The sequence below is a fragment of the Chrysemys picta genome, chromosome 3, assembly GCF_011386835.1.
Source record: "Chrysemys picta bellii isolate R12L10 chromosome 3, ASM1138683v2, whole genome shotgun sequence".
NCBI classification, from domain to species: Eukaryota; Metazoa; Chordata; order Testudines; family Emydidae; genus Chrysemys; species Chrysemys picta.
Genome location: NC_088793.1, coordinates 101072312 through 101091188, shown reverse-complemented (window position 1 = coordinate 101091188; position 18877 = coordinate 101072312). Strand labels below are relative to the sequence as shown.

The 18877-nt window shown below is 39.8% G+C and overlaps 1 protein-coding gene across 3 annotated transcripts in view; it reads right to left on the bottom strand.

Moving 5' to 3' along the window:
- ENPP1 (ectonucleotide pyrophosphatase/phosphodiesterase 1) overlaps positions 1-18877 on the bottom strand; it is a 75833-nt gene that overhangs the window by 11861 nt on the left and 45095 nt on the right. For all 3 annotated transcript variants that reach the window (XM_008176600.4, XM_042848173.2, XM_042848174.2), the window contains exons 8-17: positions 18719-18838; positions 17104-17213; positions 15485-15550; positions 14064-14136; positions 11827-11935; positions 9941-10072; positions 8977-9008; positions 6529-6656; positions 4790-4859; positions 1870-1957 (exon numbers count right to left, since the gene is read on the bottom strand). In XM_008176600.4, the coding sequence (XP_008174822.2) occupies positions 1870-1957; positions 4790-4859; positions 6529-6656; positions 8977-9008; positions 9941-10072; positions 11827-11935; positions 14064-14136; positions 15485-15550; positions 17104-17213; positions 18719-18838 (928 nt within the window). The remainder of the gene's footprint in view (positions 1-1869; positions 1958-4789; positions 4860-6528; positions 6657-8976; positions 9009-9940; positions 10073-11826; positions 11936-14063; positions 14137-15484; positions 15551-17103; positions 17214-18718; positions 18839-18877) is intronic.

Sequence of the window (18877 nt, the reverse complement as noted above, 5' to 3'; positions counted from 1 at the left end):
AAAAAATATATAAAAAGGAACAGGAGTACTTGTGGCACCTTAGAGACTAACAATTTTATTTGACTAAAAAATACATGGCAGTATTACAGTTTGACTGTGACTATACTCATGTGGGTGCCATGATTGCAGCATTGCCTGTTTCTGTCTTACTACTCCATGCAGTCAAACTAAGTCAGGTGGCAGATTTATGTAGCTGCTTTCACAGCCAGCTACCATTTGTGATGGTCACTTGTAGTGAAGGAGGGAGACACCATTTCTCATCCACCTGCCTCCTGATAGTGGAGAGAGAAGGGACAATGCTCCCCTATGTAAAAAAAAACAAACACACACAAAACTTGCACCTTGTGGGAGTTGAACTTGTAGCCTCCAAATCTGAAATAGTGGCTAATAATTGGTGCACGAAGTTGGTGGCTATTGAGCACCCAGGTTTTGGGGGAACTCCTGATCAATTATCTTCTGAAAGTTGAGATGCTGGCATGGGTACCTGTTGAAGGCACTAGGGCCTACAGCTGAACTGGCTCCTCTGAGTTGCCAATACAGACTTCCACTCTTGCCTCTCCCTATAAGAGGTGATAGCTCAAGGGAGAAGCTTGCATAGCTGCAGTGGAGTTTAACTAGTGACTGGTCTACTATATCCTTCATCAATGATAGTAGCAACAGTCCCAAAAGGAAGCAACAACGTATGTGCAAGTAAGAGAAAAAGGGACGCGGCTTCCTGCCGATGGCCCTGACCCACTAAAACATTTAAGCACCAGAGCTTTCCCACTGACTTCAGTGGGACTATTCACAGGCTTAAGTGTTTTTCTGGATCAAGGCCTTTGGTAATAGAATTCCAGAGGAAAAAAAGAAAGAAGGAGTTTTCAGGGGAGGCTTTAGAGCAGACATGCCAAACCCATGAAAAAAAATGCAGAAATTGGGCTTGTTTTTGGCTTGTGAGTTGCTTGTTGACTAGTTTTTGGCTTGTAGCTTTTTTTTTTTTTTTTTGATCGGCTGCTGGCAAACAGTGGCATGGGAGGGGGCGATGGCAAGCAGGGGCAAGGGGAGGAGAGAGTCGAGGTGCACAGCAGGCCCATCACAGTCCAAGACTGCATGCCAGGAGGATCTAGTCACGGAGTGTTGGGGTTCTTAGGGATTGGCTTGGTTTGGCCTTGTTTTGAAATGGGATTAGCTTGATTTTTGGCTTATTGTGAAAGTTGGGTGCTTATTTACTGCGTGAAAGTTGGCAACTATGCTTCAGAGGGTGGAAAGACAGGTGGAGACCCCCGGGGACATAGAGGGAACTAGCAGGTAGAGAGAGAGATGTGGAGGATTATAGACAGACAATGAAAGACAGTGGTGAGCTAAGGAAACCAAGAACAGAGAAAAGTAAAAGGAAAGAAGAAATACCATAATATGAGGGGAGAGCAAAGGAGCCAACGAGGCATCCAGTTTACAGAAAGAGATCTAAGGTTGATGTTGCGGGTGCAATAAATAGTAATGTTACAGGAAATAAAGAGACAAGTGTCCTGAATAAATCACATGAGGATGTGCAGTAGGGGAGCACACAGGCACGCAAGGAAAGCAGGAAACACATCAATCAAGTAATCTAGAAAGGCTACTTTTTGGCAGGGGCAGGACAGATTGTTTTAATTCTTTTATGTGAAAAGTTAAATTGTTCCAATCAGAAAGAGAGTTCATATTAATCTGCTTTTTTACTCTAGGGGTCTGATCTTTCTGAGGAATACACATGACTTCAAATTTATGAAATGCATTAGGCTCTAAGGGAGAAGCTTCATCAGAGATTTAAACACGTGTTTATTACGATTTTTATTTTTATGCCCAAGAGGTTTTCACAGGCTTATGAGGGAAAAAAAGATTGCTTATTCTTACCACATATTAAATTATAGATTTCAATATTTTCAAATGGGTCAACTTGAGTCTTGAACTTGAATCCAGGTCCAAAGCCAATAAAGAGAGCCTACAGTTTAAACAAAACTCCAATTTACTTTTGTCTTTAAGGAATATTACAGTAAAAAAAGTGTACATATTATTACATAAACTGAAATCACTTTTATCCATTTACATTTTAATCACTGCATCTTTGATGATAAACATATACAGTGTGCCATGGACTGAACTAGGTGCAGATTTATTTTTTAAAGATGTATGTGTCACATGACAACAAAGGGCTAATCATGGAAGAAATTTTAAGAGGTAGAAGAAGCATTTGCAGAAGATGGGGGAGGTGGACAAGTCTGAGCAAATCTGAGTTTGATTCACAGCTGGCTTTAAAAGTTATCTTCAGCAAATGTAAACCTTGTGATGTATGAAAGTCCCCTCCTTTTGAGCAAATTAATTCCGCTTCCAAATGTTTACTTAAATAAAATCACTTAAAAGGAACTTAGTGTAACAGTTGGCCCAACATGACTGGCATACGTCACCTGAACAGCTTATTTGCAAGCCGTTAGTCTGAGGCACTCATTGTTTTATGGTTAATTCAAAGGGACTGAAAGCTACACATGGGTTCTTTTATCAGCTCTGCCACAGAGCTTGTGTGACCTTGAGAAAGTGACTGAATCTGAGATTGTGATCATTGTTTGCAAAGAGCTTTTAGATCTTGCCGAGGAAGGTGATATAGAAGGGAAACAGTATTATATCGCTTCTGCGAAGATGGGTGTGATCTACTGGGTGTGCAGTTTTCATGCAGAAAGAGAAAACAATCTTTCCTCTTGTGAGAGGGGGGGATTGGGAAGGCTAGTTGGCCAGGTTAGATGAAGAATACAAATATGGGGTAAAGTCAATTACATATGTTTAACTATGACTTTTAGGACAGTTTGATCTCAACAATACATAATTGTTGAAGGCAGGTACAGGTTTCTGTAGTAAGAGTCAAATTTCCATTGTATTTACTAACTCCAGCTCTATAGAAGGAGCACAGAAATGAACAGAAACATTCATACATTCCAAGGCAGAAGGGACACTTGTGATCATCTAGTCTGACCTCCTGTGTAACACTGGCCATAAAACTTCCTCAAGTAATTCCTAGAGCATAGCTTTTTAAAAAATAGCCAATCTTGATTTAAAAATTGTCTGTGATGAAGAATTCACCACAAACCCTGGCACAATATTCCAGTGGTTAATTACTTTCACCATTAAAAAGCAACAGAGGGTCCTGTGGCACCTTTGAGACTAACAGAAGTACTGGGAGCATAAGCTTTCGTGGGTAAGAACCTCACTTCTTCAGATGCAAGATTGAGGTTCTTACCCACGAAAGCTTATGCTCCCAGTACTTCTGTTAGTCTCAAAGGTGCCACAGGACCCTCTGTTGCTTTTTACAGATTCAGACTAACACGGCTACCCCTCTGATACTTTCACCATTAAATATTTACACCTTGTTTTCCATCTGAATTTGTCTAGCTTCAAGTTACAAATAAATATTTCAATGATTAAATATTTCTTTCCCATACTTATAAACTAATGAAGTCACCCATTAATCTTCTCTTCACTATAGGACAAGTTTTCTAATCCTCTAATAGTTCTCTGAACCCTCTCCCATTTATCAACAACATCATTTTTGAACTGTAGGCACCAGAACGGGACACAGTACTCCAGCAGTGGTTGCACCAGTGTCAAATACTGATGTAAAATAACCTCTCTACTTCTATTCAAGAGTCCGTGTTTATACATTCAAGAATTGCATTAGCTCTTTTGGCCACAACATCGCATTGGGAGTTCATGTTCAACTGGTGATCCCCAAATCTTTTTCAGAGTCACTGCTTCCCAGAATAGAGCCCCTATCATGTGAGAATGGTCTACATTCTTTGTACCTAGCTGTATTAAAATATATATTGTTTGCTTGTGCCAAGTTAACACCAAGTAATCCAGATTGCTCTTTATCAGTGACCTGTCTTCTTCATTATTTACCATTCCCTCAAGTTTTGTGTCATCTGCAAACTTTATCCTTGATTCATTTTATTCTCAGCATCTTGATTTTGTGCTGAGTGCTCATATCTTCAGTCTTTTTACTCTCCCCTTTTCTTACAAGTTAAATGCCTTCCTGACCACTCTAGGCTGCCAGCTGACCTTGATGGTCTTCAGCAACTTGGCCCTCCAGCCAAGACACAAAGTCCAAATAATACCCCAGATGGGGTTCAAAAGAGTCCAATAACTATATAGCATATTTGCCCTTGCTAGGGTCATCAGTCCTAGCTCTGGGCCCTTTATTCGGGCTCCCAAATAAGACCTGTCCCCTTCTTGGGGTTTATAACACTTTACCTATGGCTAGTAGGGGAACTCTGGGTTCCAACCCAGGGACCCTATAAACTGCAACCACATACTGTAATATTTACTCTAATCCGTAGCTGCTACTTCCGCGGGCCTCTTCCTGCCAGGCCCTTTATCTCCATCCTTATCTCAGGGCCAGCATCCACAGGTTATTCTCTAGCTCCATCCCCCTTCTTCACTCCTCTCATCCCAGCCAGGAACTGATCCGCTAAAGCTCTACAGATCCTTTTATCTCAGCCTGCTGGGCTCAGTTTGGCTGTGGCTTCCAAGATGGTTGCTCCATTGAGGCCTCTCTAAGCAAGCAAGGAGAACCCATCTTTGCTTCTCTTTTTCTCCCACCTCACTGCTTCCTGGGGCAGGGTGTGGCAGAACAGCATGGCCTACAGGAGGGGGCCACAAAGGCCTGGTACACCCCATCACAGGGTGTGTCCTGGATTAAACAAACATATGCACGAAAATCATCCCTTGCAACCTGTGAATAAGGTGAATTAAACTATCATAAGCGTTACCATCTTCTGAATCTTACCTGCATACTCATGAAGCGATTGTCTGAGCCATGGAATCCACCACTGCAATATTTGATTTCAAATGGTTTTCTATTTAAAAGAAGTCGCAGGGTATGTAACCAATAATACTTACGTTACAAAATGTATTTATGTAAAAATATATTCAGTAGCTTTGTTTGTCTGCATATAAAAGGAGACATTAACTAAAGTGAAGTCTACACCCCAGGGGCCTACAGAGTCTGTAAGCTCTGCAGGAGTAAACCTTTAAATTTTGAAGAATAGAGGCTGTCATCTGCAGATATAATCTCTGCAAGTCATGGGTAGCGCCAGTCTCTTCCCAGTGGGTAGGTTGAGGTGGACTACACAGAAAATGAGGGGCGGCTGCACCCTCCCTTGCTAGGAAGCCCCACCCCTCTCCATAGTCCTGCCCCCTGCTCCTCCTCAATTAAGTACCAGCCCTGCCTCTTCCCCCGAGGCCCTGACCCCTGGCCAGGTTGGAGGCTGGAAGCCAGAGTTAGGCAGCATGGGATGGCTGCTGCACTGGCTGGTGCCGTAGTGCGGGAAGCCACGGCGCTCCCTCATCTATTCCTGCTGCTGCTGCTCAGGACCCTGGGGCTGTGGCTGCTCCTCAGCTCCCCACCACCCTTCAGCTGCTCACAGCCTATGTGGGGGGACCTGCCTCTGGGGCTGGCAGAGTCCTTGGGGAGCAGTGACTGCGGGGGGGAGGGGTGCCTAGGAGCCCGGCTGTAGCAACTGCTGCTGGCCAGATGCCCAGCTCTGAAGGCAGTTTTTGCTGCCAGCAGCAACAGAGAAGTAAGTGCCCAGGGTAAGTGTTATATTGGTTTCATGGTTTGATTATGATTGTGTTCATGCAATAATTTGATCAGTAGTTTATCTCAATCTGTCTTCTTGTTGACTTATTGATTACAGTGTATACTATTGTTAATTCCTTGATTAATTCCTGTGATCTCCATTGCAACCTCAGTTCAACAGTTTTACTGTTTACTGTTTTAGGGAATTTAGTAAAATTAGTTAGCTTTACATTTGCTTATTTATTTTAAAAGCCGTAAGACATACACCAGATAGGTTCTCTCTTCAAATGTCAATATGGTATATATGGACCACTGACCCACTTCTAAATTAAACCCTTATTACCACTACACAATATACTACTATTCTGGCAATGGTAAATATATAGGTCAGAAGAAACAATGTAATTTCTGACAGTGAAATAAGAGAACAAGACATAATTGGGGATGGCTAAGGAAATTTCACCTCTAGGTCCCCAGCAAAGTTTCCACCTGGACTGCTAGTAGTTAAAAGTACAATAGGGTTGTTCAATAGCTTGTGAGAAGTGAGTTGATTCACTGCAGTTCACAGACACTGATTCAGCAAAGCACTTATACACATGCTTAACTTTAAGCACATGCTTTGGGAATTAAGCAGGTACTCAAGTGCTTTCCAGAAATGGGGTCTTAATTGACAAGTATCCACATCACAAAACCCACCAACACCTTAGGCATATTTAGCAAGGAGAAATTTATATAGACTAAGGTGATCCCACCAAATCAGGGACAAGGGCACTGTAGGAAAAAGCTTATTTTGTGCTACACCTGTTCAGTGGATAAACAGAGACCTCAGTCTCCAATGGCTGTCAATCTAGAACCATTCATTTGTTTTAATTTTTCTCCTCCAAAGCAAAAGAACAAGTCAAGAAACTCTTTACTGTATAATCAAATACTGATGAATGGTAACTTACCGAGCGAGTTGCCACTGGGGGTCTAAGTAAAAATGTACTCGTTCAATTCGGTCGTTGTTGACATAGTGAAAACGCTTGGGTAAGAACTCTTTCATAAATGCTTTGAAATGCTGATCTGGGTCTATGCACTGAAATTTTTAAATTAAGATATACATTTAATAATGTGTAAAAAAACTAGTCATGACCATCATGCATAAATTCTTATGAACATCAGAAACTAAGTGCTTAGCAGTGCTTTAACGACAAAGGGTCTTGTCCAACTCCTGTTAAAGTCAATGGGAGTCTTTCCATCACACTCAAAGACCTATTGGATGGTGCATAAATATCAGTTACTTACATTTGAGAATCGGTCAATATGCATTTTAACAGTTATATTTAAGGGATGCTGTCAACTAATTTTTTTTTAATTATCTAATTTTTTTGCTCCTTTTTCTGATGAGGTTCTGACCACATTGGACTTGATAACACTGGCTGGTATTAAGACCTTTATTCATTGAGGTCTCTCTTATGTAAGAGGCGTCACATGAACAGGATGTCAAAGTCTAGTGGTGTTTAATTATCCAGTCTGAGAATGCTGCAACACTCTATTATGGAAAATCATACACATACAAAGGTTTTAATATATTGGTCACCCATAGGTATTTAAATATTCTCCCCCACCAACATTCCCTTTTCCTTTATGTAATCCCCACTTCGAGTTTGCCAGCTCCTGGAATACCAGACTGAGCCACTTAGGGGGTCCTACCCTACAAACTACAACAATAATAGCTACCAGAGTCCTCTGACACCATTTCCCACCATGCCTGGAGTCAGAGGTGGGGACAGAAGGGACTAGAAAATCCTGATGAGGCCAATAAGGAGGTTTCTGCCTGGGGTATTCTGGACAGTGAGTATGATGCAATGTCAGCTGAGAGAGGCGTTAAAAATAGAAAAGTCTAATGAATGACAAACAAAACTTAAGTCAAGTATCAGCCAAAAGTGAGTCACTGAGGTCACAATCATAGAAATGTAGAGCTGGAAGGGCATTCAAAGGGTCATCAACTTCGGCCCCCTCCACTGAGGCAGACCAAAGTAAACCTAGATCATCCCTGACAGATGTTAGTCCAACCTGTTCTTAAAAGCCTCTAGGGTTTCACAACCTCCCTTGGAAGCTTATTCCAGTCCTTAACTATCCTTATATTTACAAACTTTTTCCCAATATCTACCCAAAACCGCATTTGCTGCAGATTAAGCCCATTACTTCTTGTCCTACCTTCAGTGGACATGGAGAACAATGGATCAGCATCCTCTTTAGAAGGGCCCTGAACATATTTGAAGACTATTACCAGGTCCCCCTTCAGTTTTCTTTTCTCAAGACTAAACATGCCCAGTTTTTTTAACCTTCCTCATAGGTCAGGTTTTCTAAACCTTTTTATCATTTTTGTTTCTCTCCTCTGGAATGTCTCCAATTTGTCCACAACTTTCCTAAAGTGTGGCACCAAGAATTAGACACAGTACCCCAGCGGAGGCCTCGCCATTGCTGAGTAGAGCAGGACCATTACCTCCCATGTCTTACATATACCATTACCATTAATACATCTCAGAATCATATTTGCCTTTTTCCTCAACTGCATTACATTGTTAACTATTATAACCCCCAAATCCTTTCCAGTAGTACTACCACCTAGCCAGTTATTCCCTATTTTGTAGTTGTGCATTTGATTTTTCCTTCTTAAGCGTAATACTTTGCACTTGTCTTTAATGAATTTAATCTTGTTGATTTCAGTTCTCTAATTTGTCAAGGTCGTTCTGAAGTCTAATCTTACCCTCCAATTTGCTTGTGACCCTTCCCAGCTTGGTGTCATCCACTAATTTTATAAGAATACTCTCCACTCCATTTTCCAAGTCATTAGTGAAAATATTGACTATTGAGTAGTACTGGACCTAGGACTGACCTCTGTGGCACCCCACTAGATATGCCCTCCCACTTTCATAGCAAACCACTGGTAACTTTTCTTTGAGTACAGTTTTTCAACCAGTTGTGCACACGCCTTATTGTAATTTAATCTAGACCACATTTCCCTAGTTTGCTTATTAGAATGTCAGGTGGGACTGTGTCAAAAGCCCTACTGAAATCAAGACACATCGTTGCTACTGTTTTCTTCATACCCACTAGACCAGTAACCCTGTTAAAGAAGGAAATTAGGTAGGTTTGGCATGATTTGTTCTTGACAAATCCTGCTGGCTATTTCTTATAACCCTTATTACTGTAACCTTTGTCCACTTTTCTCCCTATTGTTTCTCTTCCTGTCATTGTGTCATATCTAGAATTGGGTAGTAACCTTTTGGGGCGGTGACCCTCTCTTTTCATATATTATATAAGGAGACAAGCATACTGCTACTGTAAAAATAATAATAAATGTCAATATGAATTAAGAAGCATGAGCCAACACTAAAGACAACACTTACTGTAAGTTGTCTGGTAACACGTTGGTAATCAACTGGAAGAGTCAGATGTAAAAATTAGTCACCTAAAGTTTAAAAAAAAAAGATGCAAAATAAAAGGCTTCCAAATATGGAATACTGATTCAATACCACATAACGCAGTCATCTAGGTTAAAAATCATTTCTAAATGTAAGCAACTTATTTTTCCTGTTTGAAAACCAAGCAACCAATAGTAAAAACAAAATCAGTAAGAAAATCTTCAAGCTATACTTTTTAACTAGCTGTCTTTTTAGGGGAGGTTTCCTTCACATTCTCTTCTCTCCAATCACTTTGGTTATTTACTTTTAATGTTCACATATTTATCGTTTAAATGGTGTTGACAGAAAAGGATGTTGCCAATTAGAATCTGACATTCCAGAATTTATTGCAATGTGCACATAAGAAGCAGTAACTGTTGTGCTAGTCTAATAGCTTGGAGTTTTCTTGACATAACTTAGCTTTGGTAAAGTTTATATTAACATGTTTTTAATAAACTTCCAAGGAAAAATCCCACCAAAAGAAAAAAAAATTAATCCAACAACCTTCCTTGGAAAAGGATAGGGTCCAGGCTAGGAAAGATTCATAGAGTTTAAGGCCAGAAGAGACCATTAAGTCATCTAGTTTGACCTCCTGTATATCACAGGCCACTACATTTCTCCTAGTTACCCCTGTATTGAATCCAATAACTTGTGTTTGGCTAAACCATATAGAGATTAAGAGCCCCAGCTACACATGTAACTGAACTAGGTCTTTAAATGCCTTTAAGAGCAGAAGATTTATGCTTCTAGGTCATAACAGTTTCCCCAACCCTTATGGTTCAATTTCTCCGTAAGCTTGTACTGAATCTGAGGAATATCAGTACATTCTATACAAATTAATCCTCACTTAATTTTAAAAAGTTTAGAAATAGATAATCAAGTAACACAAATTAGTTTATCAACTACATACAAGAGAAATACTCATCTGGAACATTTTGGGGTCTTAAGCGAGCTGCAGGGCCAGGAATTATTGTGATATCTTGAACATTCTCCATGTATGTGCTCAGATATGCTGTTTTACTACAGCTAGCTGTTTCCATGCCTGCAAAAGGGAAAAGTGTTATTTTTAAAATAGGTAGGTACAAATCTGCAATACTCCTAATAACAGAACATGTAGCTGTTTTGTACAAAGGGGAAATGTGCTTGGTGATAATTTAATCAGGAAAGCCACAAGACATCTGAACAGCTGAAAGGAAATGTGAACTCATACGGTACATAAACATCTACCCTTTCAGCAGCCCAGTAACACTCCCTCATGACAGTTCTCACAAGAAAACTGCAATACATTTTCCCTACTGAAGGAGAAAAATAAAGGATACTGTGGGGGTTGGACCGGCAGAGTGGATAACTTTTCAGTTCTGGGCTGTAGTCAGAAATCTAAGTTTTATACACATAGCCCTGCAGTAAAAGACAGGTCAGAGGCAACTAGTGGAAATAATAGGCCATGGCTGTGGCTTTCAGCTTCATTTGTGCAGTCTGTATACGCACACCACAGGGACTACTTAAGAAAAACAAAAAACAGGATGTTTTAAGAATATAACTAGTTTTTATTAATTATAATGGAATCTATTGCTTTGAAGTCACTTAAGCTGGAATGGGGAAAGAGAGAGTTAGGTGCAGCATATGAAAAGAAAGTGAATTATATCATTCCCCCCCACCAACTCCACAAATTAACAATAAAAGGCCTGATTCTCAGGTACAATGAGGACCCTTTACACTGCTCTGGCACTGTAAAATGTAATTTACATTAAGGCCCACTTACACAAACAGAGAGCTATAAAGGGGCTGGGGTGTAAATGAGAATCAGGTCCAGAATATTCTTCTGTACAAAAGCTGACATCGGACTTTAAGCATGTCTACTATGGAAACAAAATGCTACCACCTGCTTCAATGTGTGAGAGAACTTGATGAAGCCACTGGTGAAAATGGACAGTCCCAGCAGTGAGAGAGGGAAACACTTGCTGAGGGACACCAAAAGTCACTTCGCCTGACATTAGTCTCTTGCAGCCATTGGCCAGCTGGGAGGGTAGAGATGCTGACTGGCCAGCATTCCCCAGCTCGCAGGATTTAACCTGGAGTGGGGACTGTGTGGAGCCTCTTTTGGCTCCATTCCATCAGCCCCAGCCTACTTTCCTTAAACTAGGAATGGGAAGCAAGCCTTACAGAGTCTGTGGGTCCAACTGATTGACCATTTAGGGGTCAGGAAGGAATCTTTTCTCCCATGGGCCAGTTGGCAGAGGACCAGGGAGTTTTTCGATTTCCTAGAGGCACCTTTAAACCACAGTGGATTAGGCAGGAATGTGATTAATATATAACGGAAGTACTTGGGTTGAGTTGTTAATTCATCACAGTTTGTGGCAGGTTTCCAGTGCAGTTAAGAGGATAAAATGAATGGTTCCCAGAAGTAAAAAAAAATGGCATTTTTGGTGATGGGCCTTGAGCTCATGGGATCGAGTGAGACCTTGTGGCCTTTGTGGGCCAAGGTCAGACTTAGTGGCCTTCACGCCTGAGGTCCGCGCCCTTCTGCATCCTCTGTCCCTCTTGCAGCAAGGATGGTGCTAGGACAGAGTCCTGGGGGGTAGGCTGAGGAGAACCTACCTCGAGTTAAGGGTTATATTGATAATAAGCCCTGTAACCCCCACACTGGAATCAATTAAATATCTGGTATAGAAGAGTGTGGGTGATGGGCAGGTAGTGCCCCTTCCCTGTGCTAAAGGTTAATAAAAGTTGCAGCCTGCCACTTAATTCCATGCATGTGTCTGTCCTCATTTTGCCACTGTGTACACATCAATTTACCATGATCAGATAGAAGAATAATGTTTAGGCATTTGTGCAAATTCATTTGTTTGAGACCATCCATCAGCATCCCAACTATGTTGTCCACTCTCTGTAGTGCAAGAATGACCTGCAGAATAGAAATTTGGTGATGTAAAATAGATTTTAAGCATTTAGAAACGAATATATATATCTGTATTTGGTGAATGTAAAATGTAAGACACAGTATGACCCATATACAAATAAAAGACTTCTTTCTGAAAACTCTATTCACATAAGTATTCCAATAGGTTTCAGTTGAACTATACATGGGAATAAGGATTTCATGGACAGACCCAAGTTTTCACTTCAGGTTAAGCATGAGCTATTTGTTTAAAATGAGAATTTCTTATAAAAAGATAGTCCAATCAGTTTCATCTTCAAATAAATTATACACTTCTGTCATTTGGATCATTTTAACTGGGAACATAGGGATGGACTAGTGACTTGGGGTCTTAATCATTGGTTGAAAATTTAATTTTAAACCAAAAGAAATGCCATCCTATAGCTCAATTCTTCAACCTTTTTCACGTTTAGTACTTAGTGACAGTGGACTCTGTGGGACTACTTGCAAGAATAATTTAGATGCATAAGTAATCAATACGAGCAATTAATATTTATAATCAGCTAGTTACATTACTTGATGGGACTACTTGCATAAGTAATTCTACTCAGTGTGAGTAAGGGTTGCAGAATCATGCTCTTACAGAGCTATTCAGATGTCCTTACAGTGGTTTTTATTTTTCAAAGTGTTTTTGACATATGTAATCTATGTTGTTTTATTTACTAACCAAAGATAAGGATAACTGAGTTTTATATTACCTAAGAAGCGGGAGAGAGGAGAAGGGAGACAGAGACACCACTGTCGAGCTCTCGTTGGCAGTTAATCAACTAAAGAACTACATTGATCTTTCAGTATTATCACAGAAACAGTGTTCAGTGAAAGCCCCCCACAAGAGAAATTGAAAGCCTCTTGCTGTTAATAGCTCCAGTAAAATCTGGAAAAGTCAGTTATAGATGCCAAAACTTTTCCTGAGTTCAAGATAGTACCATTCTCTAATGTTCCCAAATCACTGAATGGTTTTTTCCCCCCCTTCAACCTCTTCTTGTTTTTGTAAGTGCATTTACTGAAGGATGTAATATTGACCCATCCCGGAAAATGAAGGCTTCTCTTATTTACTGAATGGGTACAGCACAGACAGTGGTAATATCTGCTTCCCCTATGCCAGTGGTTCTCAATCAGGGTCCAGGGCCCCCTGCGAGCCATGAGCATGTTTCAGGGGGTCCGCCAAACAGGGCCAGCATTAGACTCACTGGTGCCCAGGGGAGAAAGTCAAAGCCTCACTGCATGGAGCTGAAGCCCGGGGCCCTGAGCTCTGCCACCCAGGGCGGAAGCGAAAGCCTGAGCAATGTAGCTTTGTGGTAGACCCTGTGGCATGGGACCACGGGCAACTGCCCTGCTTGGTTCCCCCTAGTGCCGGCCCTGGGTTTTATATGCAGAAAAACAGTTGTTGTGGCACAGGTGGAGCTATGGAGTTTTTATAGCATGTTGGAGGCGGGGCCTCAGAAAGAAAAAGGTCGAGAACCCCTGCCCTATGCCAAAATGGCCAAAGTCTGACATGGAGGGAGATATCATTTATATCCACCTAACTGTAGTCTGAGACAGCCAGCAACCATGCCAGTTACAATGTGAATAGCCATCCACAGAAGTGGACTAAGATTAGAGCTGGTTTAAATGTTTCATTCACCCCACCTCCCCCATCCACTTTTTAAAAAAAAAAAAAAAAAAGAAAAGTGTTTGTTTGTTTTCCCTAAACTGATAATGTTCATTAAAAACTTTTTTTTTTCCTTTCCAAAAATTTCTAGTATTTTTTGTCAAAAGGGAGAACTAGCATATGATGAGTGGGGGAAGGGGAGAGGGAGACAAGATACACCATTTACAACCTCCTCCGCATTTGCAATTTTAAATTATAAATAAAAGATAGTACCTAATTTGTTAGCATTGAAAATAGCATATTTATTATATGCCCTTTTACTATGTATGTTAGTAAAACTAACATGTTAGTAGTATGCATGTTCACCCTCCCACAAAGTCCTTGTTCTAGTAAGTACACTGCAGATGAGTGCTCCAGTTTATGGGTGTTAATTTAACATGCTATACAAAGCCTCATCACTAACTCAATACAGAGCTTTAAAACAAAACAAAACTGCCTACTTACTCCACTGCTGACTGGTCCAAAATGATGGCCAGAGGTATCTGGTTCTTCTAAATACAGAGTGTAAAAGTGTGGTCTATATCAAACAGCACCAAAAATGTAATATTTTACATACACATTGAAAAATAGTCCAGAAAAAAATAATTCAACAATGGATATTAAATAATAGAAACAACTGTGCATCATTTAGTGAGGAAACATTTTAAAAGAAGGGAAAGAAATAGACAATTTGCTTAGAAACAGACTTGAAACAACTAATTTGTTGATCGTAAATGATCTGGGAAAAGGTGGTAAAATTTGCAAACAATACAAAATTACTCAAGATAGTTACGTCCAAAGCAGACTGCGGAGAGTTACAAAGGGATCTCATAAAACTGAGTGACTGGGCAGCAAAATGGCAGATGAAATTCAATGTTGATAAATGCAAAGTAATGCACATGGGAGAACATAATCCCAACTATCCATACAAAAATGATGGGATCTAAATTAGCTGTTACCACACAAGAAAGAGATCTTGGAGTCATCATAGACAGATCTCTGAAAACATCCGCAATGTGCAATGGCAGTCCAAAAAGTTAACAGAATGTTAAGAACCATTAGGCAAGGGATAAATAATGAGACAGAAAATATCACAATGCCACTACATAAATTCATGGTACGCCCACATCTTGAATTCTTTGTGCAGTTCTGGTCACCCGCTTTCAAAAAGGATATATTAGAAATGGAAAAAGTACAAAGAAGGGCAACAAAAATGACCAGGGGTATGGATCAGCTTCCATATGAGGAGAGATTAAAAAGACTGGGACTTTCCAGCTTGGAAAAGAGATGACTAAGAGGGGATATGACAGAGGTCTATAAAATCATGACTGGTTTGGAGAAAGTGAATAAGGAAGTGTTATTTACCCTGTCATATAACACAGTGAAATTAATAAGCAGCAGGTTTAAAGAAACAAAAAGGAACTATTTCTTCACACAATGCACAGTCAACCTATGGAAATCATTGCAGGGATGTTGCGAAGACAAAAAGTATAACTGGGTTCAAAAAAGAATTAGATAATTAGAATTAGATAGGTCCATCAATGGCTATTAGCCAAGATAGTCAGGGATGCAATCCCATAAACCTTGGACTGCCAGATTCTGGGACTGGTCGACAGAGGATGGATCACATGATAATTGCCCTGTTCTGTTCATTCCCTCAGAAGCATCTGGCATTGCTACTGTCAGAAGACAGGATACAGGGATAGATGGACCATTGGTCTGACCCAGTATGGCCGTTCTTATGTTTTTATGAAGTTATTGAAATAATGCACACAAGGTATTATATTAAATATAAACAACATTTACATTGCATTGTATTTGTTAATTATTATTTCATTATTCTAACACTGTAAACACGAACTTTACATTTGAAATTTAATACCTACCTTTCATCTTTAGGTAACTGCAGCCAATGAAGAATAGCTATCACCCTTTCTTCAAATGGGATTGAACTGTATCAGAACAATACAATAGCAACTGTATTTCAAAGAACTGAAAATTATGTTCATGTGAATTACGAAACCTGTCTTCATTTCAACAACCATAATTGAAATCACTTGGCAACATTAAAGTTGGATATCCTTTAAATATATCTAGATTAATTATTTGGAGTACTACAATGATGGCAAATTTTACCAATACAAGGCTAAGGGCCTGATCTAAAGCCCATTGAAGTCAACAGGAGTCTCTAACTTCCATGAGTTTGGATAAGGCCCTAAATCTTGCCTGCCTTCCTCATACAAGCAATTCTACTGATTTCACCAGGCATGCTCACATAAGAAGAGAAGGATTTGTCCCATATACCATATTTTTAAAACCATCCTGGTGTTTATAATGTGAGCCCAGATGCCAAGTTTATAATGACCATACATAGGTAAAATCTGGAATCAAAACTCTGAAGTAGACTGACAATCATAGATTAGTATACACCCACTAAAAACAGCCTATATGTTACTGAGGCAGCACCACTTGTTGCTGATGACAGTTGTAGCTTGAATGACACAATGCAATTCCAAGTGATCCTGTTCAACTAGCTGGAGAAACATGTAGAATGTCCCACAAGCAACCAACAGTAAGAATCTACCTGACAAGAAAAATAGGACCTGAGAAGAAGAAGATTGAGGACCTCAGGGAAGATTTTGATATTATTAATGATGATTCTCAAATGCACATAATTTTTCCACTGCAGAGAAATGTTTATTCATAGGTATGATTAACAGTTGACCATAAAGGCTACTGCCTTACTGTGAAATACCTTGAAAACTTGCAATAAGGTTAATTTGACAGTGCAATGTTTCCCATAACTATCTCATTACATAGTTTTTCAAGTACATAGACAATATCATGTAAAGATTTTCCCACTTCATGTAAGGGAAGAGCTCAGATTGAGTGATCAATGTTAGAATCTAGGTATTTGTGAAATATTTGCACTAAGTGTAAATAGAAGACATCAAAGCATCACCAGATTCAAATGGCAATTTTTTTGCATACCTCTCCTATAAACATACTTTTCCATACCATGTTATAGCATAATAGGTTCTTCAGCCAGTTACACAACATGCATCATGGAAAATGCAGGCTCTGGCTAGTGGGATTCTGCTTTTTCACAATGTGCAGGACTGTATTAGTAAGCAGGAAGATATTTATCCTCTGTCTGTCATCTATCGTTTTGTGAAAGCTGATCCAAACCAGGAAAGGAAGCAGAACCAACCTACATGTTTTATTTCTCTCGCACTCTAATTCAAGGGTAGTCAATGGGCAGACCACGAGCCAACTCCGGACCGCCAGATGCTTTTGAACAGACTTCGAAATCTTTTTATTTACTTATTATCATCATCATCATTATTGTTATTATTTTTGTATTATTTTCTCTGGAGTCTGGACCATGACCAAGACATGTGGACCTTGACATAAAATAATTGATTACCTCTCCCCTAATTTATTGCTCTACCAAAGGCACACACAAACACACACACACACACACAAAACATGATGTTTTACATACCCATTGTACTTTCTATACAAGTCTGGAAAAGTTCCATTAATTCTCACATCTGATCCAGGCCAGAAGAATGTACCAGCTTTTAGACCTTGATGCATAGCTGTCAGCCAGATCTGTGGGATGAGGACAAGTATAATTATTTAGTGTTTGTCATAAAGCCCTAGCTCCTGGAGTTCTGTTATTTCACGAGAATTTCCACTTTCATTTAAAAAAAAAACAAAGTTCTAGCATTCATGGTTGTGGAGAAAAGCTTGAAAAGGTGACCTGAGAATAACCTAAAGATTCAAAACCCAAAAGGCAAATAAAAACCAAAAACGTATTTTTTTGAAAAATCTCGTGATTTTTAAGCCAAGATCATGATTTTTTGAGGCCTAATTCATGATTTTTGAATGTTTAGGTTGGCAATAATATGGCAAGTTGGGTGAAAAGAGGAAGCTGAAACTAAGTTGGGAGAGGATGATAAATGGGAGACCTAGTGAAGGGAAGATAAGTAGCATAGGCTGGAGGGGAGGAAGAAATGGCAAGAGACAGAGGATGGAGAGAGAAGAGTTAGAGACAGACATAAAAGCCAGAGAAATGGAAAAAAGAAAGGCAAAAAACACACACAAACTGTTAGTTTTAGTTCTTTCTAATGCATTATTTCCCAGGCAGAAAAGAGCAAAGGAGGAAGGGTGGGAATCTTTGGGTCACTGCAGCTGGAGTGTGTGAAAATGCTAGATGACTTTTCAAGCTCTCAGTATTCGAGGAGTTGGACTGTACCAAGATGCCTTTCCCACTTAGGATCCACAGGGATCTTGGACTGGAACCATTCTACAGAATTATAGTTTTTGGAGGGGGGCTGGAGAGGGGGCTGAAAATAATGAAAATGTTCTAAACGGGGATAATTGCCATAAAATCATATAAATAAGATAATTAACAAAAATCCTGCCACCTATTTTTTTCATTATTGCAGTTTATATGTAAGCTATTTCAAATCCATTTTACAGCTGCAACAATGTAATCATGTAGTTATGCTCAGTGACCGCTTCTTGGCTGCCTTGGAAATGCTCTCTGTAACTTTTTTCAGAGTGGTAGCCATGTTAGTCTGTATCAGCAAAAACAACGAGGAGTCCTTGTGGCACCTTAGAGACTAACAAATTTATTTGGGCATAAGCTTTCGTGGGCTAGAACCCACTTCATCAGATGGATGAAGTGAAAAATACAGGAGCAGGTATAAAAACATGACAGGATGAGGGATGCTTTACCAAGTGTGAGGTCAGTCTAATGAGATAAATCAATTAACAGCAGGATACCAAGGGAGGAAAAATAACTTTTGAAGTGGTAAGAGAGTGGCCCATTACAGACAATTGACAAGAAGGTGTGAGAAACAGTAGGGAGAAATTAGTATTGGGGAAATTAAGTTTAGGTTTTGTAATGACCCAACCACTCCCAGTCTGGGTTTTAGCCCCCAAAAACTTATGCCCAAATAAGTTTTTTAGTCTCTAAGGTGCCACAAGGACTCCTTGTTGTTTTCTCTGTAACATTGTTTCTCAGTATCACCATTTTCCTGAGAAATAACTAAACAACATAACCACTATCTCTTTTGTCTCATAGCAGTATATTAGTTATTAATACTTACAGGCTGTCCTTGGTACCACTGCGGATTAAACTTCTCTTCAGTTCTAAGCATGAAGGAAACATTTCTATGGGGGTCGTAGATCTTGTTATCAATTATACCATGGGATTCTGGATACAGCCCCTACAATTAAGATTGTGCCATTGTATAAAAAAGAAAATC